The following is a 25,219-nucleotide window of genomic DNA, read 5'->3' on the forward strand; positions in this document are numbered from 1 at the left end:
CCACAGTGGCTGCACCAATCTGCATTCCCACCAGCAGTGTACTAGGGTTCCCTTTTCTCCACATTTTCACCAACACTTGTCTTTTGTGTACCACAGCTTTTTTATCCACTCATCTACTGCTGGCCACTTCTTAATTACCTATGCTTATATTACCCAGACCAATCTACTCATTACCTCTTTCTTGGATTAACACAGTAACCTGCTAACTTCTCTTCTCACATGTACCCTTGAATCTCTATCCTCTGCTATCAACATAGCAGTTAGAATGATCTAATCTATATATATATAAAAGCCTAAGCAACCAGAATGCCGGAAGAATCAGAGCGACCGGACTGACTGGTCGCTATGACATGCACTGACCACTGGGGGCAGATGCTCAACATAGGAGCTGCCCCCTGGTGGTCAGTGCACTCCCATAGCCAACCTCCCGGGGCCGGCAACCTCCCCTGGTCCCTCCCCGTGCTAGCCAACTCTCGTGGTCGTTCCCCCCCCCCCCCCCCGCCCGTCCTGGAAGTCCCTGGCCAGCAGCTGGCAGGAAGGTCCTGGCTGGCAGCTGGCAGCCAGAAGGCCCAATCGGCCCTTACCAGCCAGGCCTAAGTACCCACCCTTGCAAAATTTCGTGCACCTGGCCTCTAGTTAACATATAAGTCAGATCATCTTCTTGCTGTGCTCAAGCTTTACCATGGCTTTCCATTTCTCTCATGGTAAAGTTATCACCTTTTTTTCATGACCTATGAAGCCTTATCAGATATTCTCCCACTTTCTTTTTTCTTTTTGTTTTGTTAATCTTCACCTGAGGATATTTTTCCTTTGATCTTTTAGAGAGAGTGAAAGAGAGAGGGAAAGACTGAGAGAAACATCGATGAGAGAGAAACACATCGATTGGTTGCCTCTTGCACTTGGCTCGACCAGGGCCCGGGCCAGGGAGGAGCCTGCAACCAAGGTATGTGCCCTTTGACGAATTGAATCCGGGACCCTTTGGTCCCTGACTGATGCTTTATCCACTGAGCCAAATAAGCTAGGGCTCCCACTTACTTTATGACTAGCAGGATCTGCTGGCATCATCTTTCTCTACGTAATTCCATGGCCCATTCCCATAGTACTTAACATCCTCTATCATCTAAGTAATCTCCTGATTTAGTTTGCTGCTGTCCCAACCAGAACATAAGTTCACTGAGGACAGGGTCTTTGTCATTCACTGCCGTTGTCCAGTATGTAGAACATGGTGATTAATCAATATTTGTTGAAGGTATGTTTTCATTTTTTAAAAAATACGTTTTTATTGATTTTAGAGAGAGGAAGGAAGGGAGGGAGATAAAGAGATAGAAACATCAATGAGAGAGAAACATCAAACAGCTGTCTCCTGCATGCTCCCCCTGGGGATTGAGCCCACAACCCAGGGATGTGCCCTGATGGGTTATTGAACTGGTGACCTCTTGGTTCATGGGTCAGTGCTTAACCACTGGGCAACACAAGCTAGGTGGTTTTCGTTTTTAATACAAGTTAGATGTGGGTTCTAAATGGCAGAACTCACTTGCTAGTATAAAATTCATTGGAGCCTGTTGAATTTCCATTCAGAAGATGCAGGAAACCTGTCATTCACTTTCCCAGTCACTCAGAATTCATGCCAGCCCTGTCCAAATGTGAGATCCTGCCCTCTCGCCAACCCTGATAAATGAGCCACATCTTCAGAAATGGTTCTTCCATGTTTTGTTGATCAGCACTTTGTAAGCTAGCTTTCTGTTAATGTGATTAATTACTTTTTATTTTCTCAGCTCAGACAGCCTTATTTTACGGCTTTGCATTTCTGTTATGAACGTGTCAGATAAATAAGGGTGTGGGGAGGTACTTCAGTCTCATAATTTTTCTATAGCTCTGAAAATTGGCTTTAGTGGCACTTACGGATATGTCAGCTAAAATGAGAGCCTCTTACGAAGCAACTTGAGAATGTTGGTATTGGCATTTCTTTAACTGATGTTTTATAGAAGAGGCATTGGAACATGAATTCCTTCCACTACAAATAATGAACAACTGTGATAGCCGCATCATAACAATGTCCTTCTCACATTGTTAATGTTGTGTCAGCACTTTGATTATAAACACTCTTTTTCATGGTTTAATAACTGAGCCATAACGAAATCATTCCATGTTGTAAATTGGTGTACTAGCTGTTCATCTCAGGGGTGATTTTTTATGAAACCAAAGTTTTTAAAGTACTTGGTATTGCTAAAAGGTGATTTTGTGCATAGTATTAGGTGAGGGAAAGGGCCATAAGTGGGAAAGGTACAATGTTCAGAATATATCATCTGAATTTATATTTTTTCATTCAGCTTTCAGCTGCCCAGGGGTGGTGGGTGGGGGACCCAATAGAATGGATCTTTTAATGCTGCACTTGAAAGTCAGGATTAGCAGCAGCCTTATAGAGTAATCATGTCGTAAATGGCACTTCAGTATTTTGTCTTTTTTTGTTTTAGGAAACATTGGTTGACTAGCAGTATATTTAAATTTTTATAATAGAGAGTCATTTTATGTTGGGTGTTATTGTTCCTGGAAAAGCATGCTCATTACACATAAGATAAAACAAGATGGCAATGAACTCTGGCTGTGTAATTTTACTTATTTTCTTCTGCAAGACTGCACAGTTTTGGTATCTCCATAGGTTAGATTGGAGAGAAGTTTTAGTACACTGAAAAACTCTGGAAGAAATCATAGGTGTCCTATTTAAAATTTAAATTTAAGTGAAAAAAGGAAAAATAGGATAAACCTCCACAGTTATATTAAATTAAATTATTTAATAGAAAAAAGGTTTAATTTCTTCATATGTGTGTATATTGTTAGAGGAGTCTCCTATATCCAACACTGTCAGATTCTCAAATCTCATTTTCCTTTTATTATTATTATTATTGTTTATATTATTGGTTAAAGTATTACAAATAGTAGTACATATGTCTCCCTTTCCCCCCATTGATCTCTTCCCGGCCTCCCTCTCCCCCTGGCACATGCCCTCTCCCCCCCAGTGTCTGTGTCCATTAGTTATGCTCATATGCATGCATACAAGTCCTTTGGTTGATCTCTTACCCTTCCCCCCAACCCTCCCCTGCCTTCCTGCTAAAGTTTGACAGTCTGTTTGATGCTTCTTTGTCTCTGAATTTTTGTTCATCAGTTTATGTTGTTCATTATATTCCACAAATGAGTGAGATCATGTGATATTTATCTTTCTCTGACTGGTTTATTTCACTTAGCATAATGCTCTCTGTTCCATCCATGCTGTTGCAAATGGTTAGAATTCCTTATTTTTTACAGCCGTGTAGTATTCCATTGTGTAGATGTACCAGTTTTCTAATCCACTCATCTGCTGATGGGCACTTAGACTGTTTCCATATCTTAGCTATTGTTAATTGTGTTGCTATGAACAAAGGGGTGCATATATCCTTTCTGATTGGTGTTTCTGTTTTCTTGGGATATATTCCTAGAAGTGGGATTACTGGGTCAAATGGTATTTCCATTTTTAATTTTTTGAGGAAACGCCATACTGTTTTCCACAGTGGTTGCACCAGTCTGCATTCCCACAAGCAGTTCAAGAGGGTTCCTTTTTCTCCACATCCTCTCCAGCACTTGTTGTTTATTGATTTGTTGATGATAGCCATTCTGACAGGTGTGAGGTGGTACCTCATTGTTGTTTTGATTTGCATCTCTCGGATGATTAGTGACTTTGAGCTTGTTTTCATATGTCTCTTGGCCTTCTGTATGTCCTCTTTCGAAAAGTGTCTGTTTAGGTCTTTTGCCCATATTTTGGTTGGATTGTTTGTCTTCCTTTTGTTAAGTTGTATGAGTTCCCTGTAAATTTTGGAGATTAAACCCTTATTGGAGATAACATTGGCAAATATGTTTTCCCACGCAGTGGGCTTTCTTGTTTTTTTGTTGGTGGTTTTTTTTGCTGTGCAGAAGCTTTTTATTTTGATGTAGTCCCATTTGTGTATTTTCTCCTTAGTCTAGGAGCTGTATCGGTAAAGATATTGCTACGACAAATGTCTGCTATTTTGCTGCCTATGGATTCTTCTAAGCTTTTTATGGTTTCCCCTCTTACATTTAAGTCCTTTATCCATTTTGAGTTTATTTTTGTGTATGGTATAAGTTGGTGGTCTAGTTTCATTTTTTTGCATGTATCTATCCAATTTCCCCAACACCATTTATTAAAGAGATTGTCTTGACTCCATTGTATGTTCTTGCCTCCTTTGTCAAATCTCAAATCTCATTTTCTACAGAAAACTACTGCTACTTTTTTGTCAATTGACTTTCACAGTATGTGAGGGAGGCAACCAATTGTTGTGTTTCTCTCACATCAATGTCTCTCTTCTCCTCTCTAGCGCTCTCTCTCTGTTCCTTGCCCCCTCCTTCACCCTAGAGCCACAAAACTCAGTCTCTTTCTGTCTTTCTCTGCCACTCCCAAGTCTGGGTGTGCTGGGTATGTGGACCGGGGGCTGGCACATGACTGGGGCTGGCACAGAGGTCACTGCTGGAGGACCTTTGTGGCTTAGGTGCTGTAGCCTCTTGCAAAGCCTTGAGCATGATGCTCTGACCTTCTGGCACCTTCTGTGAGGCGCCTTTATTGTGTGCTGGACATTTTTTCTATAGCAAATGAAATCAATATTACATTTTCTAGTAAAGGCCTGCTTCTTCATCTATGATCTAGAGTAAGAGTGAAGTCATTCTGATTTGTATTTGATTGGTGTCTGAGCTTTGTTGCAGGTTTAGTTTGATTTTGTCTACTCTGGTTTCAGATGTTTTGAGGGTGGTATCAGGGCTTTGCGTTTAGCAGTGTCTGTTCTCTGAGCACTGTGGAGATTCCAGCGCCTATCTGCTTTGTACGGCTGAGTTGGCGGCTTTTCGAGCCGTGGAAGACCTCTCCTTGCTTTAGAGCCTAGCTGCCAGATTTTGGGTTCCTGGGGAGTTTTCTTTTCTCCCCAGTTCTGCATCTTATTTTTTGCACCTCAAGAGCATTATTAGTGACAGATCCATATTTTGTTCCTTGTGTTAGCCAAAGAAGAGGTTCTGGCTGTAATAAAGAACATAAAGCATTTATTTGACCAAAAAGGTTGCAACCTGAGAGGGACAGATTCAAGTAGCAACCTATGCTCCAAAGAGAACAAAGGAAGGCATAATTTTATAGAAGTGAAATTTACAAGTGTGGTTCCTATTTTGGTCCTTCATGCAAATGAAAGATTCTGTCAAAGTTAGCAGTATTGGTTAGTTCCAGTACGGTTAAATACCCACAGGTCTCCCATTCTCAATTGTGAGCTTCCTAGGGCAGGCACAGTCTCTTATTGATTTTGGCCCTCTACTTTGATATCCCGTGCCTTGCCTTGTACCTGGAGGCAGACGATGGTGGGGACAAAGAGCTTGGACATGTGGTCAGGCAGACCTGAGCTTGAATCCCAATTGTTACCTTTGCTGGTTGGTTAGGGGTTGGAAAACTATGGGTCATAGGAACCACAGGGGAAAACTGTTTCAGACATGATCAATATGTTGAATGCTGTTAAGATGTCAGGCAAACCAAGGACTTGGAATGATCTGTTAGATTTTGTGACATGGGGGTCAGTGGTGATCGCAGAAAGAGCGAGTTTCACAGTGTAGTAAGCGGGAGTCTCCTCAACTCCACTGAAAATCTTAAGTCTACCTGTTATTCTACTTTAGGGGACTTTTCCTCCTGTTATAGTAGCGCTCTGCAACATGTGTACCTGCTAATGATCCTTATCAGGTGCTTAAAGCAGCTTCCATGCTGCTTTGCTGTATTTAACTCTGCTAACTTGTCCCTTTAGGCATCTTCTCAGTACTAGTTTCATTAATCAGACATCTAATTCTCTGAGTGTCTGAGCTTCTCACAGTCCACAGCTCTCCTTTGCTGCATTCCCACTTTGATACTATCTTTTTTACATGTTATTTTGACCTCGTGTTTTGTTTTCGTTTTCATTCTCCCCCCAATCTGTGGAAAGCATCTTAAATTAATGGCAAAAAAATAAAGTTAGTAATGGTATATGAAATTATTATGGAATAATTTGTATATTTTAAATAATTTGAATTACTGCAATTCTCCTTTTTAATATTTGGATTTTGAAATATTTCTTTCATTGTGGGCTGCGTCAAAACAAGTTCTTTCAAAGGCTTTGTGATGTGAATAGAGAAATTTTCCATTGAGTTATCTCCTTGAGCTGGGTTTATTATGGATTCAAATGTATGTACACAGAGCAGTTTTTGTTACTCAGAACTATTGATAATCACCTAGGAAATTTCAAATAGATGTGCAGAGATGTTCCAGACACATAAAACCATTGAATGTCTCTGGTTGTTTGCCTTTTTTTGCTGCCTATTAAGAGTTATACAGATATGTTATTCTCCTCAGTTGTTTGTTATTGTTCTCCTCAGAAAAATAAAAGCAATTGAGTCTGACACTCCGTTATTAATAGTTGTTATGTTAGAGTCCTTTTAAAGCTAGGCAGATCTGTTAAAATTACTTACAGATCACCTTGGAGAACAGATAAAGAAATTTTATACATACAGATTAGAGAAAAAAGAACAAAATAGCCTGTAACTATTTTTAATTGAATTTATTGGGGTGACATTGGTTAATATAACCATACAGGTTTCAAGTTGTGCACCTCAATAAAACATCTGCATACTGCATTGTTTGCTCATCTACCAAAGCCTATAACTATTTTTAAAAACTCTATTAATGCAGTAAATTGGGAAGACAAGCTTGAAGTTGAAAATAAAAAGAGTTACTTAAGTATTTAATAACAAGTTTTAGGCCGAAACCGGTTTGGCTCAGTGGATAGAGCGTCGGCCTGCGGACTGAAAGGTCCCAGGTTCGATTCCGGTCAAGGGCATGTACCTGGGTTGCGGGCACATCCCCAGTAGGAGATGTGCAGGAGGCAGCTGATCGATGTTTCTCTCTCATCGATGTTTCTAACTCTCTATCTCTCTCCCTTCCTCTCTGTAAAAAATCAATAAAATATATTAAAAAAAAAAATAACAAGTTTTAGGTCAACAAAAGGCATTGCGTTGCTTTCTGGCCCTACTTACACATGGATTTTTCCCTAAGATTATAAAAAGAAATGATGACTATAGTGTGTATTTATAGTAAAGGGAGTCATCTTGGAGTGAAAATGTCCATGTCAATCTAAGACACATAAAAATGCCAAAAATATAAACTTATGTGGGCAAAGGAAAACATTTTTATGGCCCTGTCTTCTGGCGTAGGAAGCCTGGGTTTATCAGAACAATCTTTCCAATACCATTTGCTCACAGAAAGACCAAAATGATAATTTTATGATCTCTAGTTGATTCTCAGCTTCCTTTAACAGGCATCTCTTTCCTGCTTCTTCAACACTGCAGTTTCTGTAATAGGCCCTTTTCATTCCTCTAGCCACATCTTTTACAAAGTGCTTCCTGCTTCTCCTTACATTGGAATGAAGTGTGCCAGTTCTGTTTTTTAGCCATCTGGTTCACAGATTACAAGAACCCAGTCATGGTCTCTTCTAGAATTGTAGTTAGTACCTCTCCAGGTACCAAGTTATCTGTGCCACTGCTTTCCTGCACAAGTGGCAGCTGAACATGGTACCAGCATAATGATGGTTTCTTCTAGATATGTATATGAGGACATTTTGGGTTACATCCTCAGTTTCCCACCTCTCTTTTGCTTTTCCCTTTTCAAACTGCTCAGAGATAGGCCTTAATAAAATTCCTAATGATTTTAATTTTAAAATAAAAAATGAGAATTTATGGGAACATTTAGTTAACTAGTAATTTATTATGTAGGTCTGATAATTGTGTGGCATTTTTTTTTCTCCTCTAGGAGTGCTGTCTCTGCAATTTGAGAGGGGGTGCTCTTAAGGAAACTAAGGACAATAAGTAAGTAATACGTTCCATGTGTTGAATTTCATTGTTTTCTTCTGTCTGGAATGGTTGAGCCTCTGGGTGGCAGTTTGCTTTACCTGTCATTATTGGACACACTGTTCCAAGGCTTGTGCTTTCCAGATCTGAGGTTGGGACTCTGTGCAGAGACCTTTACTGACACCACATTCACCTCTGCTGACAAAGGTGTTCCAACTCTTGTTTTTGTTCTGTCTTTGACACCATGAAGAATCACCCCTTTCTATTAACAGAGTCTTTTAAATGAAGGCAGCCCATATCATTCTAGGTGCTGTTGGAATCGTAGCATTTAATATGATGAATCCTATTTGTTCAATAAAAACAGTATGGCAGAAAACAGTGAAATCTGTTATCTTCACATAAATAAAATCAATCATAGTCATAACATTAAAGTGAAACCATTTCTTTTTAACACCAGCAAATTGACAAGAAAGTATATGTACTACAATAGATATACAGAGAGAAACATTGATTTTAACACTTAGAGGGGACAGTTGGAGAATATGAAGAGTCTTATGTTAACGTAAACGAAAGGTAATCTGGACTTTATGGCGATTCTTGAAATATATTTTTGTGTGAATTTTATTTTCATGACCTGAATTTACTATTTAAAATGGGGGAAAGTATTTATAGAATTCTTTAGAAATAGAAATATGTAGACATGGTTTAGGCAGAGGTTTTAAGCTGGCACTTGAGGGCCAGATTCAGCCCCAAGATATGTTTTATTTGACTGATACACATTTTATATATTTGATCCAAAATTTAAAAGTTGAGAGACTTTTATAATAAAATATAGGTTTTCATCTTTACTTGAAAAAATGATTGTGCCTCTCTATATGGCCTTAACAAGTTGGGATGAGAACCTGGACTAAATGGGCATGCGTTCCCCAAGTTCCCATGATTTAACCTGTACACTGTTTACGTCCTGCGAGGTCCCACCGGCACTGGACTTGGGGCCCTGGGTGTAATGTAATGATGGAGTTTGCATAATTGTGTGCATGTGCACGTGTTTCTGATTGCTTATAAGGAAGAATAAAGATGAGTCTATGAAACTGTATTTTCGCTTAATTTGGGATCTTCATCTTTCACAGTTAATGTGATAGGCACTTTGCTAAAAAGTAATGACTGGTTCTCGGATGTTGTACAAGTCATACACACTGTGAGATGATTTAGGTGGCTCCTGTGTAAAGACAGAGATGATAAGAACTTCTTTTCCTACTCTTGGGCTAGGACAAAAAGAAATAGTGTTTGCTGTGGAACTATAGTATTTATCTAGACATGGAAGAGTGTACCTTGATGGGGTTGACACTTATTTTCTCCTCCTGTGGTTTTTAAAGGCAGCATGGAATCTTGTGTTGTTTGAGTGAAATAAATATGGTTTGATTTACAAATAGGTTGATGAATTGATAATTCTTTCAAGAACTTTTTAAACCTCAAGAGGCTTTTTGTGTGGGACATAATATTGATGAAAAACTTAATGGTGTTAGTGGGGATGTTATCTTTTTGTGGAGTAATTCAGAATTTGAAAGGAGATGCTATATTTTAAGTAGGAAACAAGGGAACAAGCTAATTTCATTTCTTCTTGTCTCTGATAGGTTCCTTTGATTATAGTGGGGTTGCAATGAGAGACAGTTTAATTAAAGACTTAATCAGTATTAGTTCTTTTAGAAAACTTGTGGTTTATTTTGGTTTGCTTTATGGCTTTTGTATTATGTAAAAAGATTATGTACTGTACCTGGTTCATAACTTTTATTATTTGAATTAATCTTTTGCCACTTATTAATTAGCTAAAATATATTAAGCACCTGTATTGTAGTATCAAATGAAACAGCAAACCTACATTTCAGTATTTTGCAGGTCAAGCATAGAAAACCATACATATATTGATAGGATTGAATCTTTGGTCTTTACCTAGTTTTTCATGTCACAGTGGTGGGCAGGTGTGCTACTGAATCCATCCAGGTATTGTCTAATAGATTTAAAATTCAAAGAGTAGTCTGTTTGTGATGGATTCAGGCTCTTGGCTTTCTTTCTTATCTGTGTGTTTCCCCTCTGTGAGAATTGCATTGCCTGGTTGAAGTATGAGGTATATAAGCTTAGGGAACTTGTGTTTATGTTTAATGTCTCCTTTTCTGTAGGTGGGCCCATGTCATGTGTGCCGTCGCGGTCCCAGAAGTTCGATTCACTAATGTCCCAGAAAGGACACAGATAGATGTAGGCAGAATACCTTTACAGAGGTTAAAATTGGTGAGTGGCAAAGCTTCTTTTTTACCTCATAAATTAGAATTAATTTCAAGTTCTGAATATTTTTATGAATACACACATTTCCAAGGTGATTTTTCTCTTAGCTTCATTTTATTGTTCTACCCTTTCTTTCCTTTAGGCTAAATTTACTTATCTGTACATATACTTTTCCTGTTATATTGTAAGTATGCTTATAACCTTCTTCAAATTCTGTTTGAAATAAGGCAAAGGAATAATTTCCTGGGTTAATGTGAATTTTCAGACTATAGGCGATCTGGTGAGGTTTGTTCGTAACAGACCTGAACTACTGTTTCTGTGTACATTGTTTAGAGTTTCTGTTCTCTCTTGCCTCTCTTTGGTTGGTCTTGACTTAGCAAAATGCATCTAACCTGATTTCATCATCTCTTCACCAAGAGACTTGTAGAGAAATACAAATTATTACTATTCCCCAGGGATTTCCTCACTTACTAATAAGACACAAGTCATTTAATGTGCCAAACTCCCAGGCTGATTTTCTTCTGACCTGTTTAGAAACTTTCATAAAAATCTTTCCAGTGGTTCTCTTTGTTCAGAGTATGTTTTATTGAAAAGATAGGCCGTTAATGTCCTTAACATTGAAGTAACCTTGGAGTTCTATTCAATTGGTAGCCAGAAGATCATTAGGTTAGGTCCTTATAATTCATATTTAATGAGAATTTTCCCTAAAGTTAAATTGCATGACCTTAAAATGTGCGAGCGTATCTTACACATGGACTTAAATCCCTAGAACAGTGGTTCTCAACCTTCTGGCCCTTTAAATACAGTTCCTCATGTTGTGACCCAACCATAAAATTATTTTCGTTGCTACTTCATAACTGTAATGTTGCTACTGTTATGAATCGTAATGTAAATATCTGATATGCAGGATGGTCTTAGGCAACCCCTGTGAAAGGGTCGTTCGACCGCCAAAGGGGTCACGACCCACAGGTTGAGAACCGCTGCCCTAGAACGTCTTCAGTTCTTGTTATTTTTAACTTGAGGCACTTCCACTTGAGACTGTCTCGGGTACTGTAGTTGTAGCGCTCGTTCTGCCTGACTGTTACTTGTTTTGTTCATTACCATTCTTTCCCCAGCAGGGACCGGGGTGTATTGTCTCTATCATAGGTACTTGGAATCTAATCTGTTGTCGCCGCCCCACGGAAGGAAAAGTGAACACTTACTTTTCATTATAGCTCTTTCTAGGATTTCACATTGCTAGGAAACAGAGGCCCTTTGCAGAACTGGTGAGCAGATGTGAGCGGTGGGACTAGGATGCTCAGGGTTATAAATGAGATGGAAATGAATGGGTCATTTAAAAGGCCCTTTAAAATTCAATTCTTTGGCTCCTGGACTTCCATAGGAAAGCTTGAAATCTTATATCTTGGTCACCAATTTAAAAAATCACCAATAAGAAAGAAAAAAAAAGATCTGCTTTCAGGCAGGTTATTAAAAAAATGTTGAATTCATATGTCAAAATTTTTTAAATATTTAATGTAACAAACACAAATATCTTACATTTTACTTTTTTATGATTTACAAGTAATATGTATTTTCAGAAATTTAAACACTTCATTGAAAGATGACTTCTGTTCCCCAGGTTAATGCCCCTCGGAATGATTAGTCACAATTCTTGAAGCTGGACCTTCATTTTGCTTCTGTTGTCCATGAGTGTTTTCTTAATGGTGTATTGTTATCCATACCAGTCCCACATGGGTTGTAAGGAAACAGCATGAGGGACAGCACGACCATTTCAGTGCCATTGAGGAAGCTGTGTCTAGAAGACTGGAATCTGATGATTGCATGGGAAGGTGGCAAAGCTTTCTGTTTTCTTCACAATGCCGTGCCTAACTTTGATTGTGTATATCACATACAGTGGGGCCTTGACTTACGAGTGTCCCTACTAACGAGTTTTTCGAGATACGAGCCATCTCAGCCGATTTTTTGCTTTGAGTTGCGAGCTAAAATTCGGGTTACGAGCCAGCTTCAGATACCCCACCCCTAGTTGGCGCAGCGAATGTCACAGTGAACGCCACAACATCAGCCCATCTTCACGTGTCTCACACGTTCACTTTTGATTTGACATACGAGTAATTTTAGTTACGAGCTCGTCACGGAACGAATTAAACTCGTAAGTCAAGGCCCCACTGTACTCCTTATACTCTCCATCCTTAAACAATTAGTACCTTTACAACAGTATGTCTTGAGTGAATTTAAGATTTAAAATCACCTAATGTCTGTTATCAAGCTGATTATTGACATACAGATGTCCATGAAACAATTTGGGTGAAAATAGCAGGCGATATATCAGATTTCCCCCCATTTTTTAATGTAATTTTATATGCATAGAGAGTGTCTTCATATATTTATTGATATGCTCACACTGGTTACCTTAAATGGGAAATTTCAAGGAGAAACTTCATTTTGTGGAGCCGGGTGGCGGGGGGTGGGGGGGGTGGGGGGGCGGGGGAATCACTCAAAAGTGCTGTAATTGTTTGCAAGGGGGCAATGGTCAGAAGTCTGGCTAACTTTTTCACCAAGAACCCTCATCATAGCACCATCACCTGCGACCCTCCTATAGTGCTGTCTGTGCCCTGGTCTTACCCAGTGTCTGGGGTGATTGGACCCTGACAGGCTGGCCTTGAACAACAAAATTTACAAATGATCATGTGTGTGGGGTGAAGTGCACCTTCCCAGAGAATAGGATGCTCTGCCCTATTACAGTCAAGGATGTGCTTTCCGACATTAGCATTCTTTTGAACGTTAATTTAGTGAGTGCATCACCAATCTGAAGTCAGAGCAGTAGTTATGTGTGGTATTTCACACAGGCCACTGTCCGTATAGGCAAATTATTTCACTATGTCTATTTAGTGAATGGGTGTGTGTCTGCTGGTGTCAGTTTCAGTCTTTTTCTGGGGCTGCAGCCAACCATTTTCTGGATGCTAGACTGCCCACCCACCTTCCTATTCACATGGACGGGGGATATTAAGAATGAGTTAGATGTCAGTGTCAACTTATTTCACCAAACAGTTACCTTATTTTACCAAATACTTAGTGTATATTTTTTAATAAGACATTGCTCTTGTCTGCTAGCATCTTATAGTGTAGATTGGGCTTTCTCAGCTGGCTCTGTTGACCTTTTAGAAAAGATACTTCTTTGCTGTGGGTGACTGTCATGTGCATGGCAGATGGCAGCATCCTTGAACAGACAGACAGTGCCACATATCCCCCTGGGAGGCACATATCCCTATCTGAGCATCCACTGGTCTACAGAGAAGACATAAACATACAGAGAAAATTTTCATTTTTAGACACGGACTATCTTGATTGAAAGAAGTAAGTTGGAGACTGAGAGAACAGAAATTCTTAATTGCTTTTAAAAACATCCTAGAGATCTTTTTTTGCCAATTATTCAGATTTCTTATTTGTCAATAAATTAATAGAATTTGACAACATATGTGTATATTTACTACTGTATTAGTTATATAATCTGATTTAGTATTTTAACATCTGTTTTTATAGAAATTGAACAACCTTGAAAAATAATCAAGTTTCATAAATATTAAAACTCTGTGAGGTTTGTGTGCACACACCCATGCAAATGGTAGTTACTAAGTGAATATTTATGGAATAAATAAAAGGGAGAAAATGGTTATTTATTACTTGTGCTTCTGGCTTAACATATACGGCTGGACGGTTTGATCAGACAATACCAAATGGTTTGTGCCTTTTTATGGTTTCCACTGAGAAAGCTGTGGTGGTAAACTCATGCACAGCTCTGTGCTCAGTGCTCTAAGCCAAGGTATTGCTTTCCATGCTGGCATCGCAGGGTACATGTGATTAGCTTATAGAGCATCACAGTATTTCGGAGAGCCTGTGGAGCATCCTTGCAGCACTTGCCCTGTTGTCTGTGAGTCCTGATCTTGGAACCTCTCTGATGATCTAGGGATTGAAAACAAGTGACCTGATGAAGGTAGAACAAATTGCTCATCCATGAAGCAGCAAGGGGGCTCTGAGCCTCTCTCCACTGCCCACTAGGTGGTGCTGGTGTACCATACCATCCCCTTGCCCTTAAATCACCTCTCCTAGCAAGTTGCCTGCACTTGCAGAGGTGTGTGTGTCTAACCCAAGGGATAGCAGCAGGGTAGGGAAGGTGCAGCTTGCTGTGCATTCAAAGTGATGAATTCCAGAGGGCAAGTTTTTAGTTCGCTTTTTCATTTAGTCATCTGAAAAGAGCTGCTTTCCCTTGGGGTAAGTTAGTGTTTTCTATATAAATACTAAGCAACACTATAGTAAAAGCCAGTAACTGCAAGAGGCCAACATGAGTTTAAAATGTCTTCTGATATATGAAAGCTACATATTTAAAATAAATGCTCATTATTATTAGCAATCTTTCTAGATTGTGGAATACTGGTATTTACACAGAAGTATTTGAATATTTTGGTAATACTGTTGTTAGCCTTTTATTTATTCACTAGAGGCCCGGTGCACAAAAATTTGTGCACTGGGGAGGGGGGTCCCTCAGCCCGGCCTGTGCCCTCTCACAGTCTGGGACCCCTGGAGGATGACCACCTGGTGGCTCAAGCCCGCTCCCTGGGGGATAGGGCCCAAGCTGGCAATCAGACATCCCTCTAGCAGCCCGGCAGCCCTCGGGGGATGTCCACTTGCCAGCGGGGAGCAGGCCTAAGCTGCAGTCAGATATCCTTAGCGCTGCTGAGAAGGCGGGAGAGGCTCCCACCACCACTGCTGTACTGGCAGCCGTCAGTCTGGCTTGTGGCTGAGCAGAGCTCCCCATGTGAGAGCGCACTGACCACCAAGAGGCAGCTCCTGCATTGAGCGTCTGCCCCCTGGTGGTCAGTGTGTGTCATAGTGACCAGTCATTCCCAGTCATTCTGCTGTTAGGGTCAGTTTGCATATTACCCATTTATTATATAGAATAGAGGCCTGGTGCACAGGTGGGGCCGGCTGGTTTGCCCTGAAGGGTGTCCTGGACCAGGGTGGGGGTCCTGGTGGGGTGCCTGGCCAGCCTGGGTGAGGGGCTGATGGCTGTTTGCAGGCTGCCCAAACCCCCTTCAGGGTGGGGGTCCCCACTGGGGTGCCTGGCCAGCCTGGGTGAGGGGCTGATGGCTGTTTTCAGACTGACCAAGCCCCCTGGCTACTGAAGCTCCCAGCCTTTCCTTTTTTTTTTTTTTTTTTTTTTTTTTTTTTTATTCGCTCCAGCTCCGTGGCCATGGTGACTGGAAGCAGGTATCTGGGGTTTATTTACCTTCTATAGTCTTCCATCGCAGGGGCAAGCAAGCCTCCTGCTCACTCCAGCTCCATGGCCACAGCCTGCTGAAAGCAGGTATCTGGGGTTTATTTACCTTCTATAATTGAAACTTTGTAGCCTTGAGACGAGCTTAGAGCCAGCTAGGGCGGGCGGGAGGTAAGCCTCCTGCTCGCTCCAGCTCTGTGGCCACGGCTGGCTGAAAGCAGGTATCTGGGGTTTGTTTACCTTCTATAATTGAAACTTTGTTGCTTTGAGTGTAGCTTAGAGCAGGCCACGGCAGGCGGGGAATCTTGGCTTCCTCCATCACTGGAGCAAGCAAGCCTCCTGCTCGCTCCAGCTCCGTGGCTGCCAGCCGCCATCTTTGTTGGCAGTTAATTTGCATATAGTCACTCTGGTTGGCTGGTGAGCGTGGTGATTAGCCAATGGGAGGCGTAGCGAAGGTATGGTCAATTTGCATGTTTGTCTTTTATTAGGTAAGATAAGGTCAACATGTAGCTTTTGAAATAGCCCTCTGTACCATTATTTGTGTAGGAAGATTTTTGTTGAGTGTGTAAGAAAGGATTTGTTGGCTTTAGCAGATTTTTGCTCTTGCTTAATAAAGACCATTAGGAAAGAAGAGACAGGAAATGGAAAACAAGAGTTCCAGTGCTCTTCAGTGGGTTATATTGACCCTAAAATGGTGTGTGCTTGAAGAAGAACCTTTATCTCAGCTGGCCACCTTGTTTGGTAATATCACAGCTGTGGCTTCTACTCATCAGGTAATTAAATGGACAGCAATGATGAGACTAGACTTATTTTCAAGTCACTGTATTTTATTTTATTTACATTGATGATCACTTGAAATACTTTGATAAAATTTATTATTTTTAAAAACCAACAAAATTTTAGTGCAAAGATATATTTGGCTATAATGGTCTTTATCTAATTAGTTGTTCTTTCCTTTTTATCTTTAAAAATATTTAGCTTTTACGAAGAATAATTATCTCAGGGATTATTAAAGTAATTGCTGCCCCATCTGAAAAATGCTACAGGTTGCTATCTAAAAGCATCAAGTTATTAAGCAGAGCCTTCCTTTTATAGGAAAGAAACGGCTGAAAGTTATCTGAATAGGCTATATCCAAAGTCATATTTGAAAGGGAAAAACCATTTTCTCTGTCAGCTTAATTAATGCAGATTCTAGATTACTTAGTATTTTTCTTACTTACTCACTTAGCATGAATTCATTTGCTTCTAACTGACTTTTCAACGTAGGAAAAGTTATCCATGTGACAAGTCTTGTCTTTCCCCACCCCTTCCCATGTGCTTCAGTACTGTCTCCGCATGTACAGAGAGCGTCAGGGCCTGGGCCCCTGGCAGGATGGTGAGGACGCCTCCCACTCTGCATTTGATGGTGTGTGTGCTCAGGGATCGCCAGGGAGGGTTTGTGAGGAGTCACAGAAGCTTGGTGTGCCTGAGGACAAAAAGAAAGCAATTGCCCCCACATGATGTAGATTTTAGAATTTATGCAATCATTTCCTTTTCTTGTGTCCTTCTGTCTTGGTTGCCCATGGTCATAATTGAATCTCTGGAACAGGAACACAATTGTGCAAAGATGAGAACACACACACAAAAGTAGAGAGATATAAAACACTCAGGAAGTTAGAATGTATCTTTTTGATTTTCACATTAGATAGCAGTATCAGCTGTTGGAAAGGTCTCCAGTATCATATGGACTTTTAGAAGCAGGTCACCAAAAAATCTTTCGATTTGATTATAAAATTTAAGGGAAGAACATTAAAAAAAATCAACAAGAGGTGTAAAACAGCATAAAGTTTTGGTATTTGTTACATACTTACCATGAATATCTATTACATACATTGATTGTTTTGTGAAGATTAAATTAACCCTTTGCACTCCGCTGTCCCCTCTCAGGGGACATCGGAATTCTAGCATATCACTCGGATGTCCCCTCTCAGGGGACATTGCAGTTTATTAGTGATTACGGAAAATTGAGTTATTTCAACGCAACTTTTTGAGACATGCATGTTTCCCTGAAGTTTTATCTTGAAATGGCACAAGAAATTAAATCAAAATATCGTAAAATTACTAAGATATATACAAGAAATGTCAGCGGGTTTTGTGTCGGATTAAACAATAAACTACATATTCCCGATGTGGGACAAAGAAAACGGGACTGCATTGTGTGTTCTAACAGGAAAACACCTGGTGGCAGGCGTCAAACCACTTATTACTGTCAAACATGCACTAATCAGCCTGCAATGCATATTGGGGAGTGTTACAAAACTTATCATACTGTACAAAATTATAAACAATAAAATATTGGTTTTTTTGCAAATATACATTCCTCGATGTCACCCAATTCATATAAGTCCAATATCATTATAATACGTTACTTGGTTCCAAAATTATACTAAATAATACGAGGGTCTGTAAATGCACGTTTCCGCCGCAAAGTAGCGTTGAGTAGCTGGTAGCCAATGTCCAGAATGGTTCGGAGTGCAAAGGGCTAATCAAAGACCTGTGGAATTTATATAAGTAGAACAGTAAGACAAGTTTGTGGATTCTAAGAAATCTTAGAAAATTACAGCAGCCCTAAAGGCAACCATTAGTTTTAAACATTCTTCCTGTGTGGAGGGAAAATTCTCAAATAGAAGTGTTGTAGGAACATTTAAATATTAAATTGCATGTATCAAAGCAAATGATGTCTATCTCTATTGTGGACATTGCATACAAAACTTGGTGATGTTCATTGACCACACATCCCCTCAGTGGCATAGCACCGTGCCTTGGTTTCTATGTCTATAGACATTCCTAGGATTTTTACATTTGAAATCCCATTTCTGCAGCCAAATAGAGGGAGAAATGAATTTTGGAGTAGCTGAAGTTGCCCTCAGGCATTCGATGACCTCCATCCGATTTGTATTTGACAAGTGAACCAGGCACAAGTGTTCTCTGAGTGAAGAACATTATTTTGAAAAGGAATTTACACTGCAATGATGGCTGAGCTACAAGCCTTTTAGTATCTGGCTGAGACCAACTATTCTGCTTAGAAGCCTCTGTACACTTTAAAATTTGTACCTGAAGTCAAATAATAGTGAACTTGAAAGCCAAAGATTATAGTTTTGAAAGGTACATCAATTCTGAAAATAGAGTGGTTTCACTGTGGTATTCCATCGGAAGAGTTGAATTGAGGTGGGGAATGCATTCAGGCTTCCCATTTCTTAGAAGAAGGAAGGCACTTGTTCTCTTGCTAACTGGTTTATGTTATCAGATGTATTGAATACTAAAAACGGAGTTACTGAGAGCGAGATGCCTCTCGTGCTGTAAGATCACTCCTATCTAGTTAATGTTACTGCAGTGTTAGAGAGCAGCTTTGTTCTCTTTTAGAGGAATCACAGTTGTATTTGACAGAGCCTCTGTTAATGCATTTCGGGAAATGTAAAGATATATTGATGATCTTTCATCACTTTAAGAGAAAAAGAAGTAGCATTGTAAAGGCAATAAAAAAGGTCATTATGTTCCGCATTAACTCATGTACTGATTTATTCACGTCTTCAGTGATTTTTCAAGAAAAAGAGGAATTCTAAGAGAATAATAAACATTGACAATGATGAGCAAGTTTATCGTTTAAATGAGGTTGAGGAAAAATGTGCTTTTAATAGTGAACTATTCTACTGAAGGAGGAGTGATACTAGAAATGGCATAATTGTGGGGTGGGGTGTAGGGTCCTATTATTTAACAAGTCCAGCATAAAATGTACAGTATCATTAGGAACATTCTTCAGGACTTAAACATACACATGTCCCCAACTTTGTAAGATTTTTAAATAAGTGTAGTGTAAAAAAAAAAGTACATTAGTAGCTGTATAGTTCTTAACTGTCAGAATGATTTGCTACAGGGAGTAGATCCTATTGCAAGCTGTCAAATTTGTATATTGCTGTAATACCAAACCATAAAATCTTTTGAGTAAAATGGAAAATGTCAGATGGGCATGACTACAAATAATATACTTTGTGAATGCTGTAGATATCTATAGGAGAAAATGTGTAAGTGTATGAAATGTTATCTTGTTACTATGGATTTTTCTTTCATCTGCTGAAAGAAGACTGGGAGGCAAAAGGAAATTGATCGGAACCTTTACATTTTTAGTTTTGAACTCTTTTTCCCCCCCTCGTCCCCCCCCAGGACTAATTTTAAAAACATTATTAGACAGATAAGTAGAACTTCAGATAATTTATTATTAGAGTATTGTGAGCGAGTAATCTTATTTTTAGCTTGCACTGCTGAATGGTCTATTTTTTCTGATCTTGTCTGTGTGAGGAGTGATTACTGATGGATTTTTTAATTGAATGAGTGAGTTGGGGTCAGGGTTTCAGAGATGGGGTCACCCCTTTCACTCCAGCATTGACTGGGTCAGTACCAACAAGCACATGCCAAACCAAGGCAGCTGCCAGACAGCTCTAAACAGGCACCAGGGTTTTGCTTAATCAACAGTGATTGACAGCAGAGAGGTTATGGTTTTTCAAAGGAGCAGTCATTATTGTAGAACAGTAGATTCATTATTATTTATTTTTATAATATTTTTAGATAAGTTAGGCTATGTATTCCCTCAGAAGGTTGTTTTAAAAATCAATAAAAAAGTTATAAAATGCTTTTTGTATAAAGCGAGAATCTTTCCATACTTTAATTAATTTAATATGCTATTGTGATATATTTTAGGCATAGTCCCATAAGGGAGTGATGTCGTTTTCTCACATGAGCTCATATATGCAGGTACCAGCACTGCTCTAGGCAGCCACGGCTGGGATTCATTGATTTAAAATTGAAGGCTCTCTGCATTCATCCTGATTACCCTTTGGATCTTACAGTTCTAAGCCACTGAGGTTGAGTGTGCAGGCTCAGGATGGAGACTGAGTCCTGCGTCTTCCACTTAGGCAAACCTGGCCTTGCAGATTAACCTCTCTGTGCCTCATCTGTAAAGTGGGTGGTGTGAAGATGAATGAACAAGTGAAGGGCCTGGCATGTAGTTTCATTCAAGGTTCCTCATTGCTTTCTGCTAATGATGCAACCCCTGCTGCATAAATCTCTGTAAGCTGCCTTCTGGCCAGAAGGACCAGCGCAGATAAATATTTCTAATGGGGTAGTAGGCTCTGGTTTCTCTCATGTATTCATTCATTCATTTGTTCAACAGATATTTATTTAGGCATTGCTTTGTGGTTAGGTGATAGATGTACTGTATTTTCACTTTGTTGGATAATGCAGAATAATGGAGGCTATTGAAAATGAGACACACAATTGCAAAGCACTATGAAAAGATCTATTACAATAAAAATCCAGAATACCCTAGCCTGTTTGGCTCAGTGGATAGAGCATCAGCCTGCAAACTGAAGGGTCCCAGGTTCAATTCTGGCCAAGGGCACATGCCTGGGTTGCAGGCTCGATCCCCAGTATGGGGCACGCAGGAGGCAGCCGATAGATGATTCTCTCTCATCATTGATGTTTCTATCTCTCTCTTCCTCTCTGAAATCAATTATATATATATATATATATATATATATATATATATATATATATATATACACATACACACACACACACACACACACACACACACACATATATATCTATATATATAAATCCAGAACGTATTGCAGGACCTAAGTAGATCTGGGATACAAGGCTGGCGGTGGAGGGGTGTGGAAAAGCTTCTTGGAAGAAGCAGTGGCTAATCATGCCCAAGCTGAGACCTGAAGGATGAGAAGAGCTTGCGGAGGGGTCAGGAGCAGGAGCTGTATGCTCAGTAGCCTGGAGGTGGGAGGGAATGGACGGTCTGGGAAATGGAATTCCAGTGGAGCTGGAACAGGAAGGGAAGAGGGAGAGGTAAGTATGGAGAAGAGAAAGCCTCCTAACCACTGGCCTCTTGGGGCTGTGGAGCCCTTGTTAGTGTTACTGAAGAATTGAACGTTGTTTTATTTAATTTAAAATAAGCTAAATTTTAAAACTGAAGCAACATAAACACATGAAACACAGCTATAGTTTTAGTAGTCTACATTTCACATTTCTAACACTCTTGAAAATTGAAATGTACTGTTAGTGTAAATATACTACACATTTCAAAGGCTTAGTATGAAAAAGAATGTAAATAGTTCAGTAATACGTTTTTATGTTGGTTATATGTCAAAATGATAATAGTTTGGATTTGTAGAGTTAAATAGGATATATTTTAAAAACTAATTTTACCCTGGGGACTCTTCCCCTCCCCACGGGGGAGTCTGTACTTGTTCTTCAATAAATCTCCACCTTTGCTAAAATAAAAATAAAAATAAATAAAAAAATTAATTTTACCCTTTTTTATTGTGGTAAAATATTATTTAAATATTTTCATTCTGTTCATTTTTAGGTGTATAGTTCAGTGGCACTAAGTACATTCACAGCTTTTTCCATGGCTCGTCTGAGCCACCTGCCTCTGATCAGTTCAATTCTCTCTATCCCTGGATTCACACACAAATCACTTCCACATGATTATTGAAACTGCCCTCTCTTCCTCCAGTCCTGCTCTCTTGAATCTCCAGAAAATCTGTCTCCAGAACCTTCTCATGTTTCTAAACTGAAAGTCTGTATTTCCCCATTCTCTCCTCTCTCACCTGTTTTTAATGTGGCTCCTAAAAAATTAAAAATTGTACATGTGGCTCGCATTGTATTTTCTGTAGAGTGCTAGTTTACAGGATTTGTACTTACCCCAAACACACCAGAGAACCTTTAATGCCTGTGAGGAAGTGGACTAGGACGATGAGAGGGTGGCTCAGACTAGTGGTTTGGAAGAAGCCCAGGCTGGCACAGGCGGCTGGGGGAGTGGTCATGCTATGCACAGGGAAGCACATTTTGGACACACTTAACTTGAGGTCTTTGTAGTTCATCTGGATGGCTCAGGAGAAAGATGTACAAGAACATTACTCTCGTGGGAGTGCAGCTATTTCACAGCTTGATCCTAGGTTGTTAGGTCTGGAGGCCTGTGATGGTCAGTAATTCAGGGCAGGGAACAATTGCGCTTTGCCTGGATGTGAATTTGGTTTGTGAAAATATTTTATCTGCTGCTCCGTGCTCTTTTTTAAGTGTAATGATCAGGTAGAACAGTGTCAGCTCTGCGAGTTTCATTTATGCTTTCTCTTAGAGCCAAGAAATGAAATACATTGATAATGAAAACAAAACCTATAGAAATGAAATAGATTAATTTGCAAAAAGTTTAGCAAGAAGGAAATGTTCAGTGTTCTCATGCAAGATAAATGTGTCCTGGATACCAATAAAAACATAGCCTACAGCGGGATAGCATTGCCAAAGTGTGTGGCCACATAGGAAAGGGGATTTGCAGTAAGAATCACACAGGATTGTACAAACCTATGAAAAAGTATTCACTTCAGAATTGCTTTTAGTTTTAATTTCACTTTTAAAAAATTAGCTTTAACTAATAGTTTGGAACTCAAACTGCCTTTAGGATAACATTTTAAGTTGCGGATTCTTTTTCTGTTTGGAATATAAAATTCCATTTTTCTTTAGAAACCAAATATTTTAATTTAAATAAGTGGAAAAAGTAGTCAAATAAATTGACCACTTTTTATTACGGGAATAGTGTATAAGGTTAATTAAAACTTCAAAAAATTTTTCCTAGCGCCATCTGTTACTCTTTATTGCTCTTTATTGATTTAAAAATCCATCAATTTTAAACACTTATTTTCTCTGTACAAAGCAAAAAATAGTATGAAATCTTTTCAGTAAATAGCAGATATTTTTCAGTAAAAAGAATCATGATATCCTGGCAAAAGGTATAATTTTAATAGACTAATGAGCTCTCTGACCAGAGTTGACTGAGCCTCATCTGCTTTTTACAATGATAAATTGACTGTGTCAAAATTTGCAATTTAGTCTGATGAAATATTTTACTATGAAAGTTTAATTCTCATTTTTTATTTATGAGAGCAGTGGCAGCGTCACAGCAGCTTATAATGTGTTGGCCATTTGGTATGATTTATTTCAATGAATGTCACTTATTGATGTGTTTAGTCATTGTTGACCCACATTTAATCCTAAAAACTCTAAGTGGTGTGAAACGTAGTAAGTCAATCACCCACTATAGTTAAACAAATAAAAAAAAAATCATGATCCACAGATCCATTCAGTTGTCTTTTCCCAGTTTTAATGATGTCACTGGTGTAGATTTGACAGCTGCTGGTTTGGGAGCAATGGAAGAATGACAGCTTTCTTTAGTATTGTAGGGATCTCCTCAGAATAACTTCTTCCACAAAACATGTATTTGAAATGTAAGATAGTCATCTTTCATTGCATAATTTGAGGATTCCAGCTTGTCATTTTAAAGGTTTAGAGGAAAATTGTGGAATAAAAACATTTCTCTCATGCATTTATCAATTTTTTATTCAGCAAATGTTTATGGAACTGATCACAGTGTTTGGTGCTTGGTGACAAGGGTCATTCCTCTCATGGAGTTTAGATTCTGGAAGGATTTAGATGTAGAAATTCTAAGGGTGCCATTTATTCTTTTGGTAGTTTTGGAAGGCAAAAGGGAAGGCCTAGATGAAAGCATTCTAAGGCATTTCTTTCTTTAAAAAAATGTTTTTATTGATTTCAGAGAACGGAAGGGAGAGGGGGAGAGAGAAACATCAATGATGAGAGAGAATCATTGATTGGCTGCCTCCCTCATGCCCCCTATGGGGGTGGAACCCTCAACCCAGGGATGTGCCCTGATGGGGAAACAAAGCGTGACTTCCTGGTTCCTAGGTCAGTGTTTAACCACTGAGCCACACTGGCCAGGCCTAAGGCATTTCTTTACAGAGAGATGCAATAAGCATTTCTGTTTCCCAATGTCAGGATATTTATCTAGTGTAGATAATTTCGAACATGTAGATAAAAATATCAGAAGTGTATGTTTTTTCAGATATGATTAAATTGGTTTGAAATCATTTTAGAAATAATAATGAACATCTTTAAAGAAACAAAAGTTTTCAAATGGTCTTATATTGTTAACATAAAGTTTCAAATTATTCATAGCTCACAACAAAAAGAAATATCTTATAAATAATTAAACATTTGAAGTAATGAAATATTCATAATATGTAGTTTTCAAGTATCACAATATCTTGAAGTTTTTTATCATAAAGAATTGCGGGGTTGTGTTGTCACTTCTTTTATAATACACAATAAAAGGCATAAACTCACTACTGCTGCAGAAATGTGCTTTGAAATGTCTCTAGGAAGAAGCCATCTAGAGGTAATTATCCTTTGGTATCATCCCTTTCTTAGGTTTCTCAAAGCTATTTATAAATACAGGGCAGGGCAAAAGTAGGTTTATTGTTGTTTGTGTGGAAAGTAATACAATAATTAATAAATAATAATACAAGAATAAACTCTGTGTTTCACACACTTACAACAGTAAACCTACTTTACCCAGCCCTGTGGTTTTCAAATAAGGTGACCATTACAGAACATTCCAGTTGGCAGGTGGACTTCGAACTTAGAGGGAGATCAGTGGCCCAAATGTTTTTAGAAACAACAAGAAAATTTAAAAACTTCTCTCAGGTACCATTTCTTTAAGAATCCTTTTTTTATAATTAGAAAATGAAGAAGCCAGCAAAATGAAAATTTTTAGGGTTCCCAATTTGACAGGGGGCAATCACCATTTAATTTCCAAATTCTATCTATGTTAGTGAGGGCTTAGAACTAGTGAGTCCATGACAGCCTTACTGTGTCTGT

The 25,219-nt window shown here is 39.1% G+C and overlaps 1 protein-coding gene across 4 annotated transcripts in view; it reads left to right on the forward strand.

Annotated features, from left to right (window-relative positions):
* Window positions 1–25,219, forward strand: part of KDM4C (lysine demethylase 4C) — a 282,134-nt gene that overhangs the window by 164,407 nt on the left and 92,508 nt on the right. For all 4 annotated transcript variants that reach the window (XM_006100251.3, XM_023763877.1, XM_023763876.1 and 1 more), the window contains 2 exons: window positions 7,853–7,908; window positions 10,068–10,176. In XM_006100251.3, the coding sequence (XP_006100313.1) occupies window positions 7,853–7,908; window positions 10,068–10,176 (165 nt within the window). The remainder of the gene's footprint in view (window positions 1–7,852; window positions 7,909–10,067; window positions 10,177–25,219) is intronic.

Source organism: Myotis lucifugus, unplaced genomic scaffold (assembly GCF_000147115.1).
Source record: "Myotis lucifugus unplaced genomic scaffold, Myoluc2.0 scaffold_305, whole genome shotgun sequence".
Classification (NCBI taxonomy): domain Eukaryota; kingdom Metazoa; phylum Chordata; class Mammalia; order Chiroptera; family Vespertilionidae; genus Myotis; species Myotis lucifugus.